This window comes from Leucoraja erinacea, unplaced genomic scaffold (assembly GCF_028641065.1).
Source record: "Leucoraja erinacea ecotype New England unplaced genomic scaffold, Leri_hhj_1 Leri_306S, whole genome shotgun sequence".
NCBI lineage: Eukaryota > Metazoa > Chordata > Chondrichthyes > Rajiformes > Rajidae > Leucoraja > Leucoraja erinaceus.
The window spans coordinates 70435-93688 of NW_026576207.1; the positions used below are offsets into that span (position 1 = coordinate 70435).

At 46.1% G+C, this 23254-nt stretch overlaps 1 protein-coding gene across 2 annotated transcripts; it reads right to left on the bottom strand.

The window, feature by feature from the left end:
- Nucleotides 1-658: 658 nt before the first annotated feature.
- Nucleotides 659-23182, bottom strand: rps18 (ribosomal protein S18). Of its 2 annotated transcripts, XM_055630280.1 has the most exons (6): nt 22994-23182; nt 17738-17836; nt 10401-10487; nt 5286-5387; nt 3764-3855; nt 659-782 (listed from the first exon to the last, which is right to left on the bottom strand). In XM_055630280.1, exons 1-6 carry the CDS (start codon nt 23165-23167, stop codon nt 707-709), a joined length of 630 nt encoding a protein of 209 aa, XP_055486255.1. In that variant the 5' UTR covers nt 23168-23182; the 3' UTR covers nt 659-706. The 2 variants fall into 2 exon arrangements, with proteins under 2 accessions (XP_055486255.1, XP_055486256.1); XM_055630281.1 differs by lacking the exon at nt 5286-5387.
- Between the last annotated feature and the right edge of the window lie 72 nt (nt 23183-23254).

Sequence of the window (23254 nt, forward strand, 5' to 3'; positions counted from 1 at the left end):
TACCGCTGCACCATCGAGAGCATCCTTACCAACTGCATCACAATATGGTATGGCAACTGCTCTGTCTCCGACCGGAAGGCATTGCAGAGGGTGGTGAAAATTGCCCAACGCATCACCGGTTCCACGCTCCCCTCCATTGAGTCTGCCCAAAGCAAGCGCTGTCTGCGGAGGGCGCTCAGCATCGCCAAGGACTGCTCTCACCCCAACCATGGACTGTTTACCCTCCTACCATCCGGGAGGCGCTACAGGTCTCTCCGTTGCCGAACCAGCAGGTCGAGGAACAGCTTCTTCCCGGCGGCTGTCACTCTACTCAACAACGTACCTCGGTGACTGCCAATCCCCCCCCACCCACCCCAACCCCCCCCCCCCCCCCCCCCCCCCCCCCCCCCGGACACTTATTATTATTTATTCAAATCGTTTGCTATGTCGCTCTTCCAGGGAGATGCTAAATGCATTTCGTTGTCTCTGTACTGTACACCGACAATGACAATTAAAATTGAATCTGATCTGAATCTGAATCCGTAGTTGGGATGGAACGCGGGCGGGTCTCTGGCGCTGTGAGGCAGCAACTCTACCGCTAGGCCACTGTGCAGTTTGTCGCCTCGGCAGCGATCAGAATCGAGCCAGTGGACAAACCAAGCGACACACACACACGGAATCAGTTCAATTGGACATTTATTTTCCGATTTGGCGCCAGGCAAAATATTTACTTCTTCTTGGACACACCGACTGTGCGCCCTCTTCGTCCTGTGGTCTTGGTGTGTTGTCCACGCACGCGCAGGCTGCAGAGAGATGGAGAACATGCATCAGAGGGAGCTTGAAGCAGCAGCAGCAGCAGCAGGCTGGTGTTATGGAGCATCCAGCGAGCTATTACCCAACCAAATGTATCTGGGGCTTGTCGCCAGTGCTAAATTAACTAGCATTTACCCCAGTCCATGAGTTCATAGGTCCTAGGAGCAAAATTAGGCCATTCGGCCCATCAAGTCTACTCCGCCATTCAATCATATAACCATACAACAATTACAGCACGGAAACAGGCCATCTCGGCCCTACAAGTCCGTGCCAAACAACTTTTTTTCCCCTTAGTCCCACCTGCCTGCACTCATACCATAACCCTCCATTCCCTTCTCATCCATATGCCTATCCAATTTATTTTTAAATGATACCAAAGAACCTGCCTCCACCACTTCCACTGGAAGCTCATTCCACACCGCTACCACTCTCTGAGTAAAGAAGTTCCCCCTCATGTTACTCCTAAACTTCTGTCCCTTAATTCTAAAGTCATGTCCTCTTGTTTGAATCTTCCCTATTCTCAAAGGGAAAAGCTTGTCCACATCAACTCTGTCTATCCCTCTCATCATTTTTAAAGATCAGGTCCCCCCTTAACCTTCTGCGCTCCAGAGAATAAAGACCTAACTTATTCAACCTATCTCTGTAACTTAGTTGTTGAAACCCAGGCAACATTCTAGTAAATCTCCTCTATACTCTCTCTATTTTGTTGACATCCTTCCTATAATTGGGCGACCAAAATTGTACGCCATACTCCAGATTTGGTCTCACCAATGCCTTGTACAATTTTAACATTACATCCCAGCTTCTATACTCAATGCTCTGATTTATAAAGGCTAGCATACCAAAAGCTTTCTTTACCACCCTATCTATATGAGATTCCACCTTCAAGGAACTATGCACGTTATACCCAGATCCCTCTGTTCAACTGTATTCTTCAATTCCCTACCATTTACCATGTACGTCCTAGTTTGATTTGTCCTGCCAAGGTGTAGCACCTCACATTTATCAGCATTAAACTTCATCTGCCATCTTTCATCCCATTTTTCCAAATGGCCTAAATCACTCTGTAGACTTTGGAAATCCTCTTCATTATCCACAACACCCCAACAGCCATAGATCATGGCTGATCTATCTCACCCTCTTTACCCCATAACACCTGCACTAATCAAGATTTTACTTCGCAGTCACGTGAGTGACTACGTGAAGAACCCGCCAGCACGCATGTGCGTCTTTACGTCTAACGCATGGCGCAGCGACTGGCTGGGCAGCCGTGCGCTAGACATAAAGACGCGCATTCGTGCTGACGGGGTCTTCACATAATCCCTCATCGTAACTCCTCATAAAATAAAGATCAAACTTCAATATGGTAGGCTCCCGTTTAATCTTACTAATCTGTTTACCTCTGCCGTAGAAAATATCCACTGACTTGGCCTCCACAGCTGTTAGTGGCAATGGATTCCACAGATTCACCACCGTCTGGCTAAAGTAATGGATGAGGCAGCTCTGGGGCAGCAGTTAGTGCAGATGGACATCATGGGCACAACCCCCCCCCCCATATCTAATCGCCACCAGGCGCTGCCTCTAGATGGTGGCATCTATCATCAAGGATCACCACCATCTTCTCACTGCTGCTGTCAGGCAGGAGTTACAGAAGCCTGAAGTCCCACACCGACAGATTCGGGAACAGCTACTTGCCTACAACCATCAGGTTCCTGGACCAAAGGGTCTCAACCCAAGACGTCACCCATTCCTTCTCTCCAGAGATGCTGCCTGTCCCGCTGAGTTACTCCAGATTCGGTACTTTAGCCAGACAGTAGGCCTATCTCCAATGTGAATGGCCTACTCCTGCACCTAATTTCTATGTTTCTATAGCAGCAGCGGATTTTATTTACAATATATATTAACGATTTAGACAAAGGAATTAAATGTAACATCTCCAAGTTTGCCGATAACACAAAACTGGTGGCAGTGTGAGCTGCAAGGAAGATGCTACGAGGTTGTAGGGCGACTCGATAGGTTTTTCACCCAGAGAGTTGTGAATTAGTGGAATTCTCTGCCACAGAAGGCAGCGGAGGCCAATTCACTGGCCGTTTTCAAGAGAGAGTTGGATAAAGCTATTAGGGCTAACAGAATCAAGGGATATGGGGAGAAAGCAGGAACGGGCTGCTGATTTTAGTTGATCAGCCGTGAGTTGGCCTCCAGAGCCCTCTGTGGCAATGAGTTCCACAGATTAACTACCCTCCGACTAAAGAAGTTCTTCCGCATCTCCAATTAAAAAGAGCTCCCTTTAATTCTTAACTCTACAACTCCCTTCTAATTCTGTTAATTCTGAACAAGTTAGGGCTTTATTCTTTGGAGCGCAGAAGGTTAAGGGGGGACTTGGTAAAGGTTTTTAAAATGATGAGAGGGATAGACAGAGTTGACGTGGAAAAGCTTTTCCCACTGAGAGTAGGGAAGATTCAAACAAGGGGACATGACATGAGAATTAAGGGACTGAAGTTTAGGGGTAACATGAGGGGGAACTTCTTTACTCAGAGAGTGGTAGCTGTGTGGAATGAGCTTCCAGTGAAGGTGGTGGAGGCAGGTTCGTTTTTATCATTTAAAAATAAATTGGATAGTTATATGGATGGGAAGGGAATGGAGGGTTATGGTCTGAGCGCAGGTATATGGGACTAGGGGAGATTATGTGTTCGGCACGGACTAGAAGGGTCGAGATGGCCTGTTTCCGTGCTGTAATTGTTATATGGTTTAAGGGATTGAACATGCTAGAGGCAGGAAACATGTACCCGATGTAGGGGAGTCCAGAACCAGGGGCCACAGTTTAAGAAAAAGGGGTGGGCCATGTTTCGAGGTCGAGATGGCCTGTTTCCGTGCTGTAATTGTTGTATGGTTATCATATTGAATGGCGGTGCTGGCTCGAGGGGCCGAATGGCCTACCCCTGCCCCTAATTTCTATGTTCCTATGTCTTACCCCCAGAAGTGCCGCAGGCCCCTGTGCGCACGGATCTTCTTCAAACGCTCCAGATCCTCGCGTAGTTTGTTGTCCAGACCGTTGGCCAGGACCTAGCAGATCACAGAGAGAAAACGATGAGTACATGACTCGGATAATTTAAACTTAGCACGCCGCGCGCGGATGATGCACAGGAAACAAATAGGCAAGGGCATTGCGTGGCGCTGTGGGTTAAGTCGACGCCTCACAGCACCAGAGACTCAGGTTCGATCCCAACTACTGCGCGGAGTTTGCACGTTCTCCCCGTGACCTGCGTGGGTTTTCTCTGGACGATTCTGCACTCCCAAGACGTACAGGTTAAATAGCTTCTATAGATAGTAGATTGTCCCTTGTATGCATGAGTGTGCGGGGATCATTGCAAAAGGATTTGAGTATAGGAGCAGGGAGGTTCTACTGCAGTAGTACAGGGTCTTGGTGAGACCACACCTGGAGTATTGCGTACAGTTTTGGTCTCCAAATCTGAGGAAGGACATTATTGCCATAGAGGGAGTGCAGAGACGGTTCACCAGACTGATTCCTGGGATGTCAGGACTGTCTTATGAAGAAAGACTGGATAGACTTGGTTTATACTCTCTAGAATTTAGAAGATTGAGAGGGGATCTTATAGAATAAGATCTTATGGTCACATCTAACTCCCTCTTAAATATAGCCAATGAACTGGCCTCAACTACCCTCTGTGGCAGAGAGTTCCAGAGATTCACCACTCTATGTGTGAAAAAAGTTCTTCTCATCTCGGTTTTAAAGGATTTCTCCCTTATCCTTAAGCTGTGACCCCTTGTCCTGGACTTCCCCAACATCGGGAACAATCTTCCTGCATCTAGCCTGTCCAACCCCTTAAGAATTTTGTAAGTTTCTATAAGATCCCCTCTCAATCTCCTAAATTCTAGAGAGTATAAACCAAGTCTATCCAGTCTTTCTTCATAAGACAGTCCTGACATCCCAGGAATCAGTCTGGTGAACCGTCTCTGCACTCCCTCTATGGCAATAATGTCCTTCCTCAGATTTGGAGACCAAAACTGCACGCAATACTCCAGGTGTGGTCTCACCAAGACCCTGTACAACTGCAGTAGAACCTCCCTGCTCCTATACTCAAATCCTCTTGCTATGAAACTCCTCTTGCTATGAACCTCCCTGCTCCTATACTCAAATCCTCTTGCTTTGAAAATCCTCTTGCCCTATACTCAAATCCTCTTGCTATGAAACTCCTCTTGCTATGAACCTCCCTGCTCCTATACTCAAATCCTCTTGCTATGAAAGCCAACATACCATTCGCTTTCTTCACTGCCTGCTGCACCTGCATGCCTACCTTCAATGACTGGTGTACCATGACACCCAGGTCTCGCTGCATCTCCCCCTTTCCCAATCGGCCACCGTTTAGATAATACGTGGCAACAGGCCGGGTGATTTGGGGAGGGACACCACATTGCCTAATCACACACCATCAAGCTACCGCAGTCGGCCCCAGTCCCCGACTCTTCCATACCTGGCTGTATTTCCCATCTTTGACATCCTTCTGCCTGTTCAGGAACCAGTCGGGGATCTTGTACTGCCGTGGATTCTGCATGATGGTGATAATGCGTTCCACCTGCAGGGGGCAGACAAGCCAGTCTTTAGTTGCCCAGGGGTTGAAAGACAGCTTAGATTATTGTTACACGTTGAGATACAGTCAAAAGCATTTGCTTGCCTGCTATCTAGTTTAAAGAAAAGACTAAATACAACCCAGATACAAACTAAGGTTACACAAAAAAGCTGGAGAAACTCAGCGGGTGCAGCAGCATCTATGGAGCGAAGGAAATAGGCAACGTTTCGTCCCGAAACGTTGCCTATTTCCTTCGCTCCATAGATGCTGCTGCACCCGCTGAGTTTCTCCAGCTTTTTTTTGTGTAACCTTCGACTCTCCAGCATCTGCAGTTCCTTCTTAAACACCAGATACAAACTATCTGCCTACAACGCAAAGCTAAATGATAAAGGGCACAAAGTTTACCCAGAGAGTTTTGAGTCTGTGGAATTCTCTGCCTCAGAGGGCGGTGGAGGCCGGTTCTCTGGATACTTTCATGAGAGCTAGTTAGAGTTCTTAAAGATAGCGGAGTCAGGGGGGTATAGGGAGAAGGCAGGAACGGGGCACTGATTGGGGATGATCACATTGAATGGCGGTGCTGGCTCGAAGGGCCGAATGGCCTCCTCCTGCACCTATCGTCTATTAATGCAAAGATTTAACATAGAAATTAGGTGCAGGAGTAGACCATTCGGCCCTTCGAGCCTGCACCGCCATTCAATATGATCATGGCTGATCATCCAACTCAGTATCCCGTACCTGCCTTCTCTCCATACCCCCTGATCCCCTTAGCCACAAGGGCCACATCTAACTCCCTCTTAAATATAGCCAATGAACTGGCCCCAACTACCCTCTGTGGCAGAGAGTTCCAGAGAATTAATTAACTGTCTTAACGAGAATTAACATTGAAGTTCGCTGATTAAAGATAGGTCAGAGGCTTCCAATGAGGTAGAAACATAAAAACATAGAAATTAGGTGCAGGAGTAGGCCATTCGGCCCTTCGAGCCTGCACCGCCATTCAATATGATCATGGCTGATCATCCAACTCAGTATCCCGTACCTGCCTTCTCTCCATACCCCCTGATCCCCTTAGCCACAAGGGCCACATCTAACTCCCTCTTAAATATAGCCAATGAACTGGCCTCAACTACCCTCTGTGGCAGAGAGTTCCAGAGAATTAATTAACTGTCTTAACGAGAATTAACATTGAAGTTCGCTGATTAAAGATAGGTCAGTCTTCCAATGAGGTAGATTGCTCAGATCCGCCTCTAGCTGGTGAGAGGACGGCTCACTTGCCTGAAATTGTCCCTGACGTGTGTGTGTGTGACAGTGCTCGTGTACAACACGATCGCTGCGGACTTGGTGAGCCGATGGGCCTGTTTCTGAGCTGCATCTCTAAAGTATCAAGAAGGGCCTCGACCCTAAACGTCGCCCATCCTTCTCTCCAGAGATGCCGCCACACCCACTGAGTTACTCCAGCATTTTATGTCTAAAGTTAGATGAGGACTGTTCGGTTGCCCGATAAGCCTGGGACGGAACTGTCCTTGCATTTGGAGGTACGCGTTTTCAAACTTCTGTACCTCTTGCCTGATGGTAGAGGGGAGAAGAGAGTGTGACCAGTGGGGGGGCGAAATTGGTCCTTGAAGTGTAAATGGAGTCAACGCAAGGGATGTCGGCCTGTGAGATGGTCTGGGCAGCATCCCCAATTCTATTCGATTACTTGCGGTCTTGGATGGAGCCGTTAGAAACTTACAAAATTCTTCAGGGGTTGGACAGGTTACACGATTACAAAGGGTCTGCAATAATACATTTTACGTAAAATTTTAAACAAAATGGTTTGCGCTTCTAGGGTGAAGGAAGATATATTTGGTCTCCAAATCTGAGGAAGGACATTATTGCCATAGAGGGAGTGCAGAGACGACTCACCAGACTGATTCCTGGGATGTCAGGACTGTCTTATGAAGAAAGACTGGATAGACTTGGTTTATACTCTCTAGAATTTACAAGATTGAGAGGGGATCTTATAGAAACTTACAAAATTCTTAAGGGGTTGGACAGGCTAGATGCAGGAAGATTGTTCCTGATGTTAGGGAAGTCCAGGACAAGGGGTCACAGCTTAAGGATAAGGGGGAAATCCTTTAAAACCGAGAGGAGAAGAACTTTTTTCACACAGAGAGTGGTGAATCTCTGGAACTCTCTGCCACAGAGGGTAGTTGAGGCCACAGTTCATTGGCTATATTTAGGAGGGAGTTAGATGTGGCCCTTGTGGCTAAGGGGATCAGGGGGTATGGAGAGAAGGCAGGTACGGGATACTGAGTTGGATGATCAGCCATGATCACATTGAATGGCGGTGCAGGCTCGAAGGGCCGAATGGCCTACTCCTGCACCTAATTTCTATGTTTCTATGTTCCCACAGTACAAGTTAATTCCAAGAGCTCTCCCGAGTTAAAAAAAAAATCAAACTTGTGGTAAGCACGGAGAATGAACGTAGCGGGTACGCCGGAGCTCGGGGACGTCTCTTAGCGGCTCGTAACGCTAACGGCAGGTACTCGGGAAGACTCGCTAATGACAGGTCAGCGCGGGAAGACTCGTGAATATTTTTCAACATGTTGAAAAATGACCACGAGAGCCCCGAGTACCGACGAGTGGCCATCACCGTAAATCTCCGCGTTCAAATCAGTACCGTGGGACAGGGCTTTAACCCTGCTGCAATCCATCAAGATAAAATGCTTTCCATGGCACATCTGTAGAAAGTTGGTGAGAGTTGTTGGAGGACACACCGAACCTCAGCTTTCTAAGGAAGTGGAGGCGTTGGTGTGGTTTTCATGGAGCATCTGTGTGTTCGGCAAGAATGGGCTGCAGTAAGTTGCTGCCTCACAGCACCGGAGACCCAGGTTTGGTCCCAACTACGGGTGCTGTCTGTACGGAGTTCGTACGTTTCCCAACCCCCCCCCCAAATTAACCTGTGTGGATTTTCTTCGAGATCTTTGGTTTCCTCCCACACTCCAAAGACGCGTAGGTTTGTAGGTTCATTGGATTGGTTTATACGTAAATTGTCTCTAGTGGGTGGAGGATAGTGTTAATAACCATATAACAATTACAGCACGGAAACAGGCCATCTCGGCCCTACAAGCCCGTGCCGAACAACTTTGTTTCCCTTAGTCCCACCTGCCTGCACTCATACCATAACCCTCCATTCCCTTCTCATCCATATGCCTATCCAATTTATTTTTAAATGATACCAACGAACCTGCCTCCACCACTTCCACTGGAAGCTCATTCCACACCGCTACCACTCTGAGTAAAGAAGTTCCCCCTCATATTACCCCTAAACTTCTGTCCCTTAATTCTGAAGTCATGTCCTCTTGTTTGAATCTTCCCTATTCTCAAAGGGAAAAGCTTGTCCACATCAACTCTGTCCATCCCTCTCATCATTTTAAAGACCTCTATCAGGTTCCCCCTTAACCTTCTGCGCTCCAGAGAATAAAGACCTAACTTATTCAACCTATCTCTGTAACTTAGTTGTTGAAACCCAGGCAACATTCTAGTAAATCTCCTCTGTACTCTCTCTATTTTGTTGACATCCTTCCTATAATTGGGCGACCAAAATTGTACACCATACTCCAGATTTGGGTCTCACCAATGCCTTGTACAATTTTAACATTACATCCCAGCTTCTATACTCAATGCTCTGATTTATAAAGGCTAGCATACCAAAAGCTTTCTTTACCACCCTATCTATCGTGGGGGGGATTGCTGGTCGGTGCAGATGCGGTGGGCCGATGGGCCCGTTTCTGTGCTGTATCTCCAGCACTAAAACTGAACCGTTACTCTGGTTACTATGGTTGTCAGCCAGGGACAGTTTGCTCTTGAATGTAGAAGGTTGATGGGCCAATGCAGCCAACATAAAGGCCACAGAGCCTCAAGGCAAGTGGCTCCACTCCCCACAACACCTCCCAAGATCAGCTGTGAAACGTGACGACATGCATCGCCACGGGATATTGGGGCCGACGAGCAAAGCGCGATGACGGACGTTGGATTTATGATGTGGGGATATTCCCAGAAGATATTCTAATGTTAGATGGGGCTCAAGGAACAGGTAAGATTTTATAGAAACAGGGTGGATCGGCGATGTGAAAGCGGCCATTCTTAGATGTAGGGAACACAATGGCAGCAAAGCAGTACAGTTGTTCGCTACAGCGCCAGAGAGCAACATTTAGAGCACAGATTTAACACCGACGTCCGTTAAAGTCTGATTAAAGATAGTTCAAACTTTTCCAAAGAGGTAGATGGGAGATCAGGGAACGCACTCTATTGGGCAGCAGGGTGGCGCAGCGGTAGAGTTGCTGCCTCACAGCGCTAGAGACCCGGGTTCCATCCCGACTACGGGTGCTGTCTATACATAGTTTGTACGTTCTCCCCGTGACATGTGTGGATTGTCTCTGAGATCTTCGTTTTCCTCCCAGACTCCAAAGACGTGCGGTTTTGTCGGTTAATTGGCCTGGTATAAATGTAAATTGCCCCTGGTGTGTGTAGGATAGCATTAGTGTGCGGGGATCTGTGGTCGGCGTGGACTCGGTGGGCCGAAGGGCCTGTTTCCACGCTGTATCTCCAAAGTTTAAAGACTGATGAGAGGACTATATTCAGTTTCCTGATAACAGCCGAGAAGAAACGGTTCCTGAGATGGATACGGGTCGCTTGTCTTTTTCCCAGCTTTGCTATTTTAATGGCACAGGAGAACTGAACTGAACTGCATTCAAAAGTTCTGTCTCTCTTTCCTGACGAGAGAAGGGAGAAGAGAGAGTGACTGGTCCTTGATTATTTTGATAACGACACAAAGTGTTGGAATAACTCAGCGGGACAGGCAGCATCGCTGGAGAGAAGGAATGGGTGACGTTTCGGGTCGAGACCCTTCGTGATTGTGCTGGTGGCCCGTTTCCACGCAGTATCTCCACACTAAACTGAGCAGCTACAAGGTTAATGGGCACGATAACGCAGTCTGTGCACGATGGCCGGATGCAGACACAGACGCAGACGCCTCACCTCCTCCTCGGAAAGCTCCCCGGCTCTCTTGCTCAGGTCGATGTCAGCTTTCCTCAGCACCACATGGGCATAGCGACGACCAACCCCCTGGCAACAAAGCATAGCAGGCAATTAGTGGCTCAGTATAGCAATGTTACAAAATTTTGAGATTTAAAAAATCAAGTCTGCAATTTATCCCATCAGATAAAGCATAACAATAAGTTTAATTTGACACCTAATTCACTTTCATATCTCAAGTAATAGAAAAGTTGTGGTCATTTTCATACTCGGAAATTAGCATCTTGTTCCCTATTGATTTTCTATGGACATAACAAAAAAGCTGTGATCATGGACAGTCAAAAGCCCAGAACCTTCTTAAAAATTAAGAGAACTGAATGAAATTTTCAGTTATCATAGATTAAACCATTCTGAAACAAATATAAAATAATCTTACTTGGATGACCTGAAATTAAAGCATATAATTAGTTAGTTACCCAATTGTAGCTAATTTCAAACTTCAATTACTAGATCTAAACGTCTATCCATTTCTTAATAAATGATTAACATTTTTAAATAGCCTAAGTGTCCAAATAATATTCACAAATAATTCACAATAAAACATGATTTTTAAATCTCATTTACATCAATTTATAGGCCAAATGGAAGGAATTTAGTGTTCAATTGCTGCAAATTAAAGTCAATTTAAATCGGCTTTCTAGTGGGATCCTGTGAACGCGCTGGTTTAGAACGTTCACATTGCGCTGGATTTGTGCCCTCAAATGCCCAGAAAAATACTGCGGGATATAAAGAGCCCAAAATGAACTATTCGCTATAGAAAACTTTATATACAGGGTTTCTTAAGAAGCCCCTTTTAATGTAAAAATAAGGTACATACCTTTAATTGTTTGCTTTATAAAACCCTGGGGCTGCGAGAGGTCGCGGGTTGAGAGAGTGATTTTTAAACTACTATAACTATTATACAAGGCCATAAAAACTAATAATACCTTTTGCGACGGGGTCTTTCAGCGATTTTCCGTTAATGATTTACTAGGCTGAACATTTTCGATTGCAACAGCCTAGTAAAAATCGCGTTTTAAAACCGCCCCCTCTAAACAGCGCCAAAATCGCGCACACGGGCTGGGGCAGATTCTCAATGACGATTCAGGTAGGTTTTGTAACATACCTACTCAGTATAGTCAGAACATCAGTGTGGGGAGGAACCGCACATGTTGGTTATACATCGAACATAGGCAGAAATGTACGGTGGCGCAGCGGTAGAGTTGCTGCCTTACAGCACCAGAGACCCTGGATCGACCCTGTCTACGGGTGCTGTCTGTACGTTCTCCCCGTGACCTGCGTGGGGTTTCTCCGAGATTTTCGGTTTCCTCCCACGCTCCAAAGACGTACGAGTTTGTATGTTAATTAGCTTTGCGTACATGTAAATTGACCCTAGTGCATGTAGGATAGCTTTAATCTGCGGGGATCGCTGGTCGGGTCGGGGCAGACTCGGTGGCTGGTTTCCACACTGTACCTCTAAACTAAAAATACTGGAGTAAGTCAGCGGGACAGGCAGCATCTCTGTAGAAGGAATGGGTGGCGTATCGGGTCGATACCCTTCTTCAGACTCAAGGGTTTTGACCAGAAACGTCACTCATTCCTTCTCTCAAGAGATGCTGCCTGTACCGCTGAGTTAACCGTATAACCATATAACAATTACAGCACGGAAACAGGCCATCTCAACCCTTCTAGTCCGTGCCGAACACATAATCTCCCCTAGTCCCATATACCTGCGCTCAGACCATAACCCTCCATTTCCCTTCCCATCCATATAACTATCCAATTTATTTTTAAATGATAAAAACGAACCTGCCTCCACCACCTTCACTGGAAGCTCATTCCACACCGCTACCACTCTCTGAGTAAAGAAGTTCCCCCTCATGTTACCCCTAAACTTCAGTCCCTTAATTCTCATGTCATGTCCCCTTGTTTGAATCTTCCCTACTCTCAGTGGGAAAAGCTTGTCCACGTCAACTCTGTCTATCCCTCTCATCATTTTAAAAACCTCTATCAAGTCCCCCCTTAACCTTCTGCGCTCCAAAGAATAAAGCCCTAACTTGTTCAACCTTTCTCTGTAACTTAGTTGCTGAAACCCAGGCAACATTCTAGTAAATCTCCTCTGTACTCTCTCTATTTTGTTGACATCCTTCCTACTCTCAGTGGGAAAAGCTTATCCACGACAACTCTGTTTATTGTGTAGTTACTTCCCACCAATTTCCACCCTATCCTCAAATTCACCCATGTCCACACCAGCCTCAAAACACCCGATTTCAGAAGCTAAGCAGGCTCAGGCCTAATTAGCACTTGGATGGGAGACCAGGTGCCATTGACTTTGGGCATAAGTGGCGCAACGGTAGAGCTACTGCCTCACAGCACAAGAGACCCGGGTTTGATCCTGACCACGGGCGCTGTCTGTATGGAGTTTGTACTTTCTCCCCTGTATCTATACACCGTGAAGGGCTTGATTGTCATCATGTATTGTCATTCCGCTGGCTGGTTGGCACGCAACAAAAGCTTTTCACTGTACCTCGGTACACGTGACAATAAACTAATCTCAAGTCACTGCCAACAATTCATCTACTTTCCACAGTTCCTCTCCAGTAAGATGTAGAGTTAATGAAGAATGAACAACAACTAAAATACATGAAAATTAAACACAAAGATCACTGCTCCTGCCTTTTTCTCCACAAATAAGTGACCTCTAAGCATAATGTTTTAGTTTAGTCTATACAGCACGGAAACAATAGACAATAAGTGCAGGAGGAGGCCATTTGGCCCTACGAGCCAGCACCGCCATTCAATGTAATCATGGCTGATCATCCCCAATCAGTACCCCGTTCCTGCCTTCTCCCCATATCCCCTAATTCCGCCATCTTTAAGAGCCCTATCTAGCTCTCTCTTGAAAGCATCCAGAGAACCTGCCTCCACCGCCCTCTGAGGCAGAGAATTCCACAGACTCACCACTCTCTGCAAGAAAAAGTGTTTCCTCGTCTCCTTTCTAAATGGCTTATTCCTTATTCTTCAACTGTGGCCCCTGGTTCTGGACTCCCCCAACATCGGGAACATTTCCTGCCTCTAGCGTGTCCAAGCCCTTAACAAAACAAATAAACAGTTCCTTTGGCTCACACTGACCATCGATCACCCGCTCACACCAATTCTAGGTTATCTTACTTTCTCACCCACTCCCTACACACTGGGGACTATTTTTTTTATTACAGATAGGGCAATTAACCTACAAAACCCCATCTTCAGGAACCCGGAAGAAACCCACCTGGTCACAGGGAGAAGGTGCAAACTCCACGCAGACAGCATCCAAATTTAGGAACAACCCCGGGTCTCTGTCACGCTGTGAGGCTGCGGCTTTACCCGCTGCTCCACCCCAACAATAACTGTTAACAACTTCCTTTAGAAAGGTGTATGCTTGAAGAAAGAATGGCTGGAATATACTAAGTTGTACCATCCAAAAACTCAAACATTGGGCCATTTGTGATTAGTGCAATAAAGATAATGGCTCCTTAAACTAACTAGGAAATGAAAATTGCAATTTACTCCAGCCATGGATTTGGTCACAAAGACCCAGAGGAAATAGAAACATAGAAATTAGGTGCAGGAGTAGGCCATTCGGCCCTTCGAGCCTGCACCGCCATTTAATATGATCATGGCTGATCATCCAACTCAGTATCCCGTACCTGCCTTCTCTCCATACCCCCTGATCCCCTTGGCCACAAGGGCCACATCTAACTCCCTCTTAAATATAGCCAATGAACTGGCCTCAACTACCCTCTGTGGCAGAGAGTTCCAGAGATTCACCACTCTCTGTGTGAAAAAAGTTCTCCTCATCTCAGTTTTAAAGGATTTCCCCCTTATCCTTAAGCTGTGACCCCTTGTCCTGGACTTCCCCAACATCGGGAAACAATCTTCCTGCATCTAGCCTGTCCAACCCCTTAAGAATTTTGTAAGTTTCTATAAGATCCCCTCTCAATCTCCTAAATTCTAGAGAGTATAAACCAAGTCTATCCAGTCTTTCTTCATAAGACAGTCCTGACATCCCAGGAATCAGTCTGGTGAACCGTCTCTGCACTCCCTCTATGGCAATAATGTCCTTCCTCAGATTTGGAGACCAAAACTGCACGCAATACTCCAGGTGTGGTCTCACCAAGACCCTGTACAACTGCAGTAGAACCTCCCTGCTACTATACTCAAATCCTCTTGCTATGAAAGCCAACTTGCTATGCAGAGCAACAACAGTCCTTGTAGGAGTGTAAACTTGTTTACACAGTATGATGCTAGATTGTAGCAGGTTGTAACAGCATCAACTAATCTGCAGGAGCTGCAGGTACATCAACACAGGGACGGTGCTACTGCCTCACAGCACCAGAGAGCCCAGTTCGATCCCGGCCTCGGGTGCTGCCTGTAACTAGTTTGTACGCTCTCCTTGTGACCCGCGTGGATTTTTTCCGGGGGCATCGGTTTCCTCCCACATCCCAAAGACGTGCGGGTTTGTGGGTTGATCGGCCCCTCTGTAAATTGTCCCCTAGTGCGTGGGGAGTGGATGAGAAAGTGGGATAACATCTAATTATTGTGCGGGGTGATTGATTGTCGGCGTGGGCCTGTTTCCATGCTGTATCTAAACAAATCCAATTCAGAGACACACACAGTCCTGATGCAAGATCTCCAGCTGAAATGCCCACCATGCCTTCCCAACTCCTACTTCAGACAAAGACACAAATGAGTGGCTTTACACTCAAAACTGATTATAACAGTGCCTACAGCAATCATATAACCATATAACAATTACAGCACGGAAACAGGCCATCTCGACCCTTCTAGTCCGTGCCGAACACATAATCTCCCCTAGTCCCATATACCTGCGCTCAGACCATAACCCTCCATTCCCTTCCCATCCATATAACTATCCAATTTATTTTTAAATGATAAAAAACAAACCTGCCTCCACCACCTTCACTGGAAGCTCATTCCACACAGCTACCACTCTCTGAGTAAAGAAGTTCCCCCTCATGTTACCCCTAAACTTCAGTCCCTTAATTCTCAAGTCATGTCCTCTTGTTTGAATCTTCCCTACTCTCAGTGGGAAAAGCTTTTCCACGTCAACTCTGTCTATCCCTCTCATCATTTTAAAAACCTCTATCAAGTCCCCCCTTAACCTTCTGCGCTCCAAAGAATAAAGACCTAACTTGTTCAACCTATCTCTGTAACTTAGTTGCTGAAACCCAGGCAACATTCTAGTAAATCTCCTCTGTACTCTCTCTATTTTGTTGACATCCTTCCTATAATTAGGCGACCAAAATTGTACACCATACTCCAGAATTGGCCTCACCAATGCCTTGTACAATTTTAACATTACATCCCAACTTCTATACTATTCTATTCTATGCTTCAATCACAGTAAAGACAAGACACAAAATGCTGGAGTAACTCAGTGGGTCAGGTGGCATTTCTGGGGAGAAGGAATGGGTGACGTTTCAGGTCGAGAGTATTCTTCAGACTGAAAGTCAGGGGAGAGAGAGAGATAAGGAAGAATAAGGTGTGAAAATAAGACATCAAAAGAGACGCGGGTCGAGGAAAATGTAGAATAGATCATTGTTAGCTGGGAGAAGCTGACAACAAAGCAAGCAGAGATAAAATGAGTATAGAAGTTGGGATGTAATGTTAAAACTGTACAAGGCATTGGTGAGACCAATTCTGGAGTATGGTGTACAATTTTGGTCGCCTAATTATAGGAAGGATGTCAACAAAATAGAGAGAGTACAGAGGAGATTTACTAGAATGTTGCCTGGGTTTCAGCAACTAAGTTACAGAGAAAGGTTGAACAAGTTAGGGCTTTATTCTTTGGAGCGCAGAAGGTTAAGGGGGGACGATAGAGGTTTTTAAAATGATGAGAGGGATAGACAGAGTTGACGTGGAAAAGCTTTTCCCACTGAGAGTAGGGAAGATTCAAACAAGGGGACATGACTTGAGAATTAAGGGACTGAAGTTTAGGGGTAACATGAGGGGGAACTTCTTTACTCAGAGAGTGGTAGCTGTGTGGAATGAGCTTCCAGTGAAGGTGGTGGAGGCAGGTTCGTTTTTATCATTTAAAAATAAATTGGATAGTTATATGGATGGGAAGGGAATGGAGGGTTATGGTCTGAGCGCAGGTATATGGGACTAGGGGAGATTATGTGTTCGGCACGGACCAGCAGGGTCGAGATGGCCTGTTTCCGTCCTGTAATTGTTATATGGTTAAAATGTAAACGGGGGCAGTAGGACTGGTGGGAGAACTGTGAACGGGGAGGGATGGAGAGAGAGGGAAAGCAAGGGCTACTTGAAGTTAGAGAAGTCAATGTTCATACCGCTGGGGTGTAAGCTGCCCAAGCGAAATATGAGGTGCTGTTCTTCCAATTAGCGCTGGGCCTCACTCTGACAGTGGAGGAGGCCCAGGACGGAAAGGTCAGTGTGGGAATGGGAGGGGGAATTCATGATGAGCCTCTTATCTCCGGTCACACAGAATCGGCATCTGAAGAAGGGTCGCGGCCCGAAACGTCACCCATTCCTTCTCTCCAGAGACGCTGCCAGTCCCGCTAAGTTACTCCAGCATTTGTTTAAGAGGGAACTGCAGATGCTGGAGAATCGAAGGTTACACAAAAAAGCTGGAGAAACTCAGCGGGTGCAGCAGCATCTATGGAGCGAAGGAAATAGGCAACGTTTCGGGCCGAAACCCTTCTTCAGACTGATCGGGGGCAGGGGTGGGTGGGGACAAGAAAGGGAAAAGGAGGAGGAGCCCGAAGGCTAGGGGATGGGAGGAGACAGCAGGGGGGCTGAGGAAGGGGAGGAGACAGCAAGGACTAACAAAATTGGGAGAATTCGATGTTCATGCCCCCGGGTGCAGACTCCCCAAACGGATTATGAGGTGCTGTTCCTCCAATTTCCGGTGCTGCTCGCTGTGGCCATGGAGGAGACCCAGGACAGAGAGGTCGGAGACGGAGTGGGAGGGGGAGTTGAAGTGCTGAGCCACCGGGAGGTCAGCTTGGTTATTGCGGACCGAGCGGAGGTGTTCGGCGAAACGATCGCCCAACCTCCGCTTGGTCTCACCGATATAGATCTGCTGACATCTAGAGCAGCGGACGCAATACTCCAGCATTTTGTGTCTATCTTCAGTTTAAACCAGCACCTGCAGTTCTTTCGGACCCACACAGGCATCTACTGCCTGACCCCTTGGGAGATGCCAGCCATTTCCTTCCCGTTTTCCATCAGACTTCTAGTTTCGGCAACATTTAAACGTCAAAACCAGGAATTCTCACCTTGATGGCGGTGATGGCAAATGCTATCTTCCTTCGCCCATCAATGTTGGTGTTGAGCACTCGGAGAATGTGTTGGAACTTCTCAGGGATAACCAACGACTAAAGGGGGGGGGGGGGGGGAGAAAAAAACATGAAGAGAAGAGTTAAAACGTTTAAGGCAGCGATAGATAGATTCTTGATTAGTACGGGTGTCAGGGGTTATGGGGAGAAGGCAGGAGAATGGGGTTGGGAGGGAGAGATAGATCAGGCGTTATTGAATGGCAGAGTAGACTTGATGGGCCGAATGGCCAAATTCTACTCCTGTCACTTATGACCTTACGACACAGGAGAGTAAAGCCTTGAAAGTGAGCCTGAAGGCAAGGGCATTCTACAAATGCCCAATACCACCATCATATCTTAACATCAATACTCCACATTGCAAATGGAGCGCAAAAGGTTAAGGGGGGACTTGATAGAGGTTTTTAAAATGATGAGAGGGATAGACAGAGTTGACGTGAATAAGGTTTTTCCATTGAGAGTAGGGAAGATTCAAACAAGGGGACATGACTTGAGAATTAAGGGACAGAAGTTCAGGGGTAACATGAGGGGGAACTTCTTTACTCAGAGAGTGGTGGTTGTGTGGAATGAACTTCCAGTGAAGGTGGTGGAGGCAGGTTCGTTTTTATCATTTAAAAATAAATTGGATAGTTATATGGACGGGAAAGGTATGGAGGGTTATGGTCTGAGTGCAGGTATATGGGACTAGGGGAGATTATGTGTTCGGCACGGACTAGAAGGGTCGAGATGGCCTGTTTCCGTGCTGCAATTGTTATATGGTTATATGGTGGTAGAACTACAGCCATGATATAACTATCTATAACTGTGGAAGAACTAACTATAACTGTGGAAGAACTAACTATAACTGTGGAAGAACTAACTATAACTGTGGAAGAACTAACTATAACTGTGGAAGAACTAACTATAACTGTGGAAGAACTAACTATAACTGTGGAAGAACTAACTATATCCATGGAAGTCTAGTATAGTCACAGTTATAGTTAGTTCTTCCACAGATATAGTTAGTTCTTCCACAGATATAGTTAGTTCTTCCACAGTTATAGTTAGTTATATCATGGCTGTAGTTCTACCACCATATAACTATAACCATGGTAGAACTACAGCCATGATATAACTATCTATAACTGTGGTAGAACTAACTATAACTGGAAGAACTAACTATACCCATGGAAGAACTAACTATAACCGTGGTATAACTAACTATAACTGTGGAAGAACTAACTATAACTGTGACTATACTAGATTTACTAGAATGTTGCCTGGGTTTCAGCAACTAAGTTACAGAGAAAGGTTGACCAAGTTAGGGTTTTATTCTTTGGAGCGCAGAAGGTTAAGGGGGGACTTGATAGAGGACTTTAAAATGATGAGAGGGATAGACAGAGTTGACGTGGATAAGCTTTTTCCATTGAGAGTAGGGAAGATTCAAACAAGGGGACATGACTTGAGAATTAAGGGACTGAAGTTTCAGGGTAACATGAGGGGGAACTTCTTTACTCAGAGAGTGGTGGTTGTGTGGAATGAGCTTCCAGTGAAGGTGGTGGAGGCAGGTTTGTTTTTATTATTTAAAAATAAATTGGATAGTTATATGGACGAGAAAGATATGGAGGGTTATGGTCTGAGTGCAGGTAGATGGGACTAGGGGAGAATAAGTGTTCGGCACGGACTAGAAGGGTCGAGATGGCCTGTTTCCGTGCTGTAATTGTTATAGAAACATAGTAATTAGGTGCAGGAGTAGGCCATTCGGCCCTTCGAGCCTGCACCGCCATTCAATATGATCATGGCTGATCATCCAACTCAGTATCCCGTACCTGCCTTCTCTCCATACCCCCTGATCCCCTTAGCCACAAGGGCCACATCTAACTCCCTCTTAAATATACCCAATGAACTGGCCTCAACTACCCTCTGTGGCAGAGAGTTCCAGAGATTCACCACTCTCTGTGTGAAAAAAGTTATTCTCATCTCGGTTTTAAAGGATTTCCCCCTTATCCTTAAGCTGTGACCCCTTGTCCTGGACTTCCCCAACATCGGGAACAATCTTCCTGCATCTAGCCTGTCCAACCCCTTAAGAATTTTGTAAGTTTCTATAAGATCCCCTCTCAATCTCCTAAATTCTAGAGAGTATAAACCAAGTCTATCCAGTCTTTCTTCATAAGACAGTCCTGACATCCCAGGAATCAGTCTGGTGAACCGTCTCTGCACTCCCTCTATGGCAATAATGTCCTTCCTCAGATTTGGAGACCAAAACTGTACGCAATACTCCAGGTGTGGTCTCACCAAGACCCTGTACAACTGCAGTAGAACCTCCCTGCTCCTATACTCAAATCCTTTTGCAATGAAAGCTAACATACCATTCGCTTTCTTTACTGCCTGCTGCACCTGCATGCCTACCTTCAATGAATGGTGTACCATGACACCCAGGTCTCGCTGCATCTCCCCCTTTCCCAATCGGCCACCATTTAGATAATAGTCTGCTTTCCCGTTTTTGCCACCAAAATGGATAACCTCACATTTATCCACATTATACTGCATCTGCCAAACATTTGCCCACTCACCCAGCCTATCCAAGTCACCTTGCAGTCTCCTAGCATCCTCCTCACAGCTAACACTGCCCCCCAGCTTAGTGTCATCCGCAAACTTGGAGATATTGCCTTCAATTCCCTCATCCAGATCATTAATATATATTGTAAATAGCTGGGGTCCCAGCACTGAGCCTTGCGGTACCCCACTAGTCACTGCCTGCCATTGTGAAAAGGACCCGTTTACTCCTGCTCTTTGCTTCCTGTTTGCCAGCCAGTTCTCTATCCACATCAATACTGAACCCCCAATGCCATGTGCTATAAGTTTGTATACTAATCTCTTATGTGGGACCTTGTCGAAAGCCTTCTGGAAGTCCAGATACACCACATCCACTGGTTCTCCCCTATCCACGCTACTAGTTACATCCTCGAAAAATTCTATAAGATTCGTCAGACATGATTTACCTTTCGTAAATCCATGCTGACTTTGTCCAATGATTTTCACCACTTTCCAAATGTGCTGCTATCCCATCTTTAATAACTGACTCTAGCAGTTTCCCCACTACCGATGTTAGGCTAACTGGTCTGTAATTCCCCATTTTCTCTCTCCCTCCCTTCTTAAAAAGTGGGGTTACGTTTGCTACCCGCCAATCCTCTGGAACTACTCCAGAATCTAAAGAGTTTTGAAAGATTATTACTAACTAACTAACTATAACCGTGGTAGAACTACAGCCATGATATAACTATCTATAACTGTGGAAGAACTAACTATAACTGTGGAAGAACTAACTATAACTGTGGAAGAACTATCTATAACTGTGGAAGAACTATCTATAACTGTGGAAGAACTATCTATAACTGTGGAAGAACTATCTATAACTGTGGAAGAACTATCTATAACTGTGGAAGAACTAACTATATCCATGGAAGAACTAACTATAACCGTGGTAGAACTACAGCCATAATATAACTAACTATAACTATGGAAGAACTAACTATAACTGTGGAAGAACTAACTATAACTGTGGAAGAACTAACTATAACTGTGGAAGAACTAACTATAACTGTGGAAGAACTAACTATAACTGTGGAAGAACTAACTATAGCCGTGGTAGAACTACAGCCATGATATAACTATCTATAACTATGGAAGAACTAACTATAATTGTGGAAGAACTAACTATAACCGTGGTAGAACTACAGCCATGATATAACTATCTATAACTGTGGAAGAACTATCTATAACTGTGGAAGAACTATCTATAACTGTGGAAGAACTATCTATAACTGTGGAAGAACTAACTATATCCATGGAAGAACTAACTATAACCGTGGTAGAACTACAGCCATGATATAACTAACTATAACTATGGAAGAACTAACTATAACTGTGGAAGAACTAACTATAACTGTGGAAGAACTAACTATAACTGTGGAAGAACTACAGCCATGATATAACTATCTATAACTATGGAAGAACTAACTATAATTGTGGAAGAACTAACTATAACCGTGGTAGAACTACAGCCATGATATAACTATCTATAACTGTGGAAGAACTATCTATAACTGTGGAAGAACTATCTATAACTGTGGAAGAACTATCTATAACTGTGGAAGAACTATCTATAACTGTGGAAGAACTATCTATAACTGTGGAAGAACTATCTATAACTGTGGAAGAACTAACTATAACCGTGGTAGAACTACAGCCATGATATAACTATCTATAATTGTGGAAGAACTAACTATAACTGTGGAAGAACTAACTATATCCATGGAAGAACTAACTATAACTGTGGAAGAACTAACTATAGCCGTGGTAGAACTACAGCCATGATATAACTATCTATAACTATGGAAGAACTAACTATAACTGTGGAAGAACTAACTATAACCGTGGTAGAACTACAGCCATGATATAACTATCTATAACTGTGGAAGAACTAACTATAACTGTGGAAGAATTAACTATATCCATGGAAGAACTAACTATAACTGTGGTAGAACTACAGCCATAATATAACTAACTATAACTATGGAAGAACTAACTATATCCATTGAAGAACTAACTATAAAAGGCTATCTATCTATCTGTCTATCTATCTATAACGGTGGCAGAACTACAGCCATGATATAACTAACTATAACCATGGTGGAACTATAACTACAGCAGATCTATAACTGTGGCAGAACTACAACTACAGATCTATAGCCACACAGAAATACAACTACGGTAGAACTCTAACCCCAGCAGATCTGTAACTATAACCACGAACCGACTTCCCTCCCCCCCCCCCCCCCTCCCTCCCCCCCTCTCTCCCCACTACTAGAGGCCGCTGAAGCCTGGGGCCTCGGCCTCGCCCCCTCCCCCCTCCACCCTCTCTCCCCCCGGCCTCCCCACTACTAGAGGCCGCTGAAGCCTGGGGCCTCCCCCCCACCCCTCCCCCCTCCACCCTCTCTCCCCCCGGCCTCCCCACTACTCGAGGCCGCTGAAGCCTGGGGCCTCGGCCTCGCCCCCTCCCTCTCCCCGCGGCCGCGCCATCGCCCCCCCATACCCGGCCCTCCCGCACCCCCCGGGCCTGGACCTCCCGCCCGGCTGGTCCCGGCCGCCCGCAGCCCGGCCCCGGGGGCGGATGGAGACGGATTGTCGGCGGCGCCGCGGCCTCGCTCACTCACTCACCATGATGGCCGCTCCGGCTCCGGCTCGGGCTGGGAGAGAAAGGAAGTCGGTCCCCCGTCCCCCACCCTTTATGGCACGGGGGAGAGCACCACTTCCGGTGGGTCCCTCGCCTCCAACTTCCTCCAACACTCCCCGCCGACCCGCGGAGGAAGGTTCCGCCTGCCGTGCACCCATTGTGTTTAGCAAGGAACTGCAGATGCTGGTTTACACTGAAGATATTCCTCTAGTATCTTTGGTTTATACTGAAGATTTTAATCTGGA

Coding starts and splice junctions, on each gene's coding strand:
- rps18 (XM_055630280.1), bottom strand. CDS start 23,167: ATGGGTGCACGGCAGGCGGAACCTTCCTCCGCGGGTCGGCGGGGAGTG. Junction 5,388..10,400: donor GGGAGCTTTCCGAGGAGGAG/GTGAGGCGTCTG, acceptor TGCCCCCTGCAG/GTGGAACGCATTATCACCAT. Junction 783..3,763: donor GGCCTGCGGCACTTCTGGGG/GTAAGACATAGG, acceptor ATCTCTCTGCAG/CCTGCGCGTGCGTGGACAAC.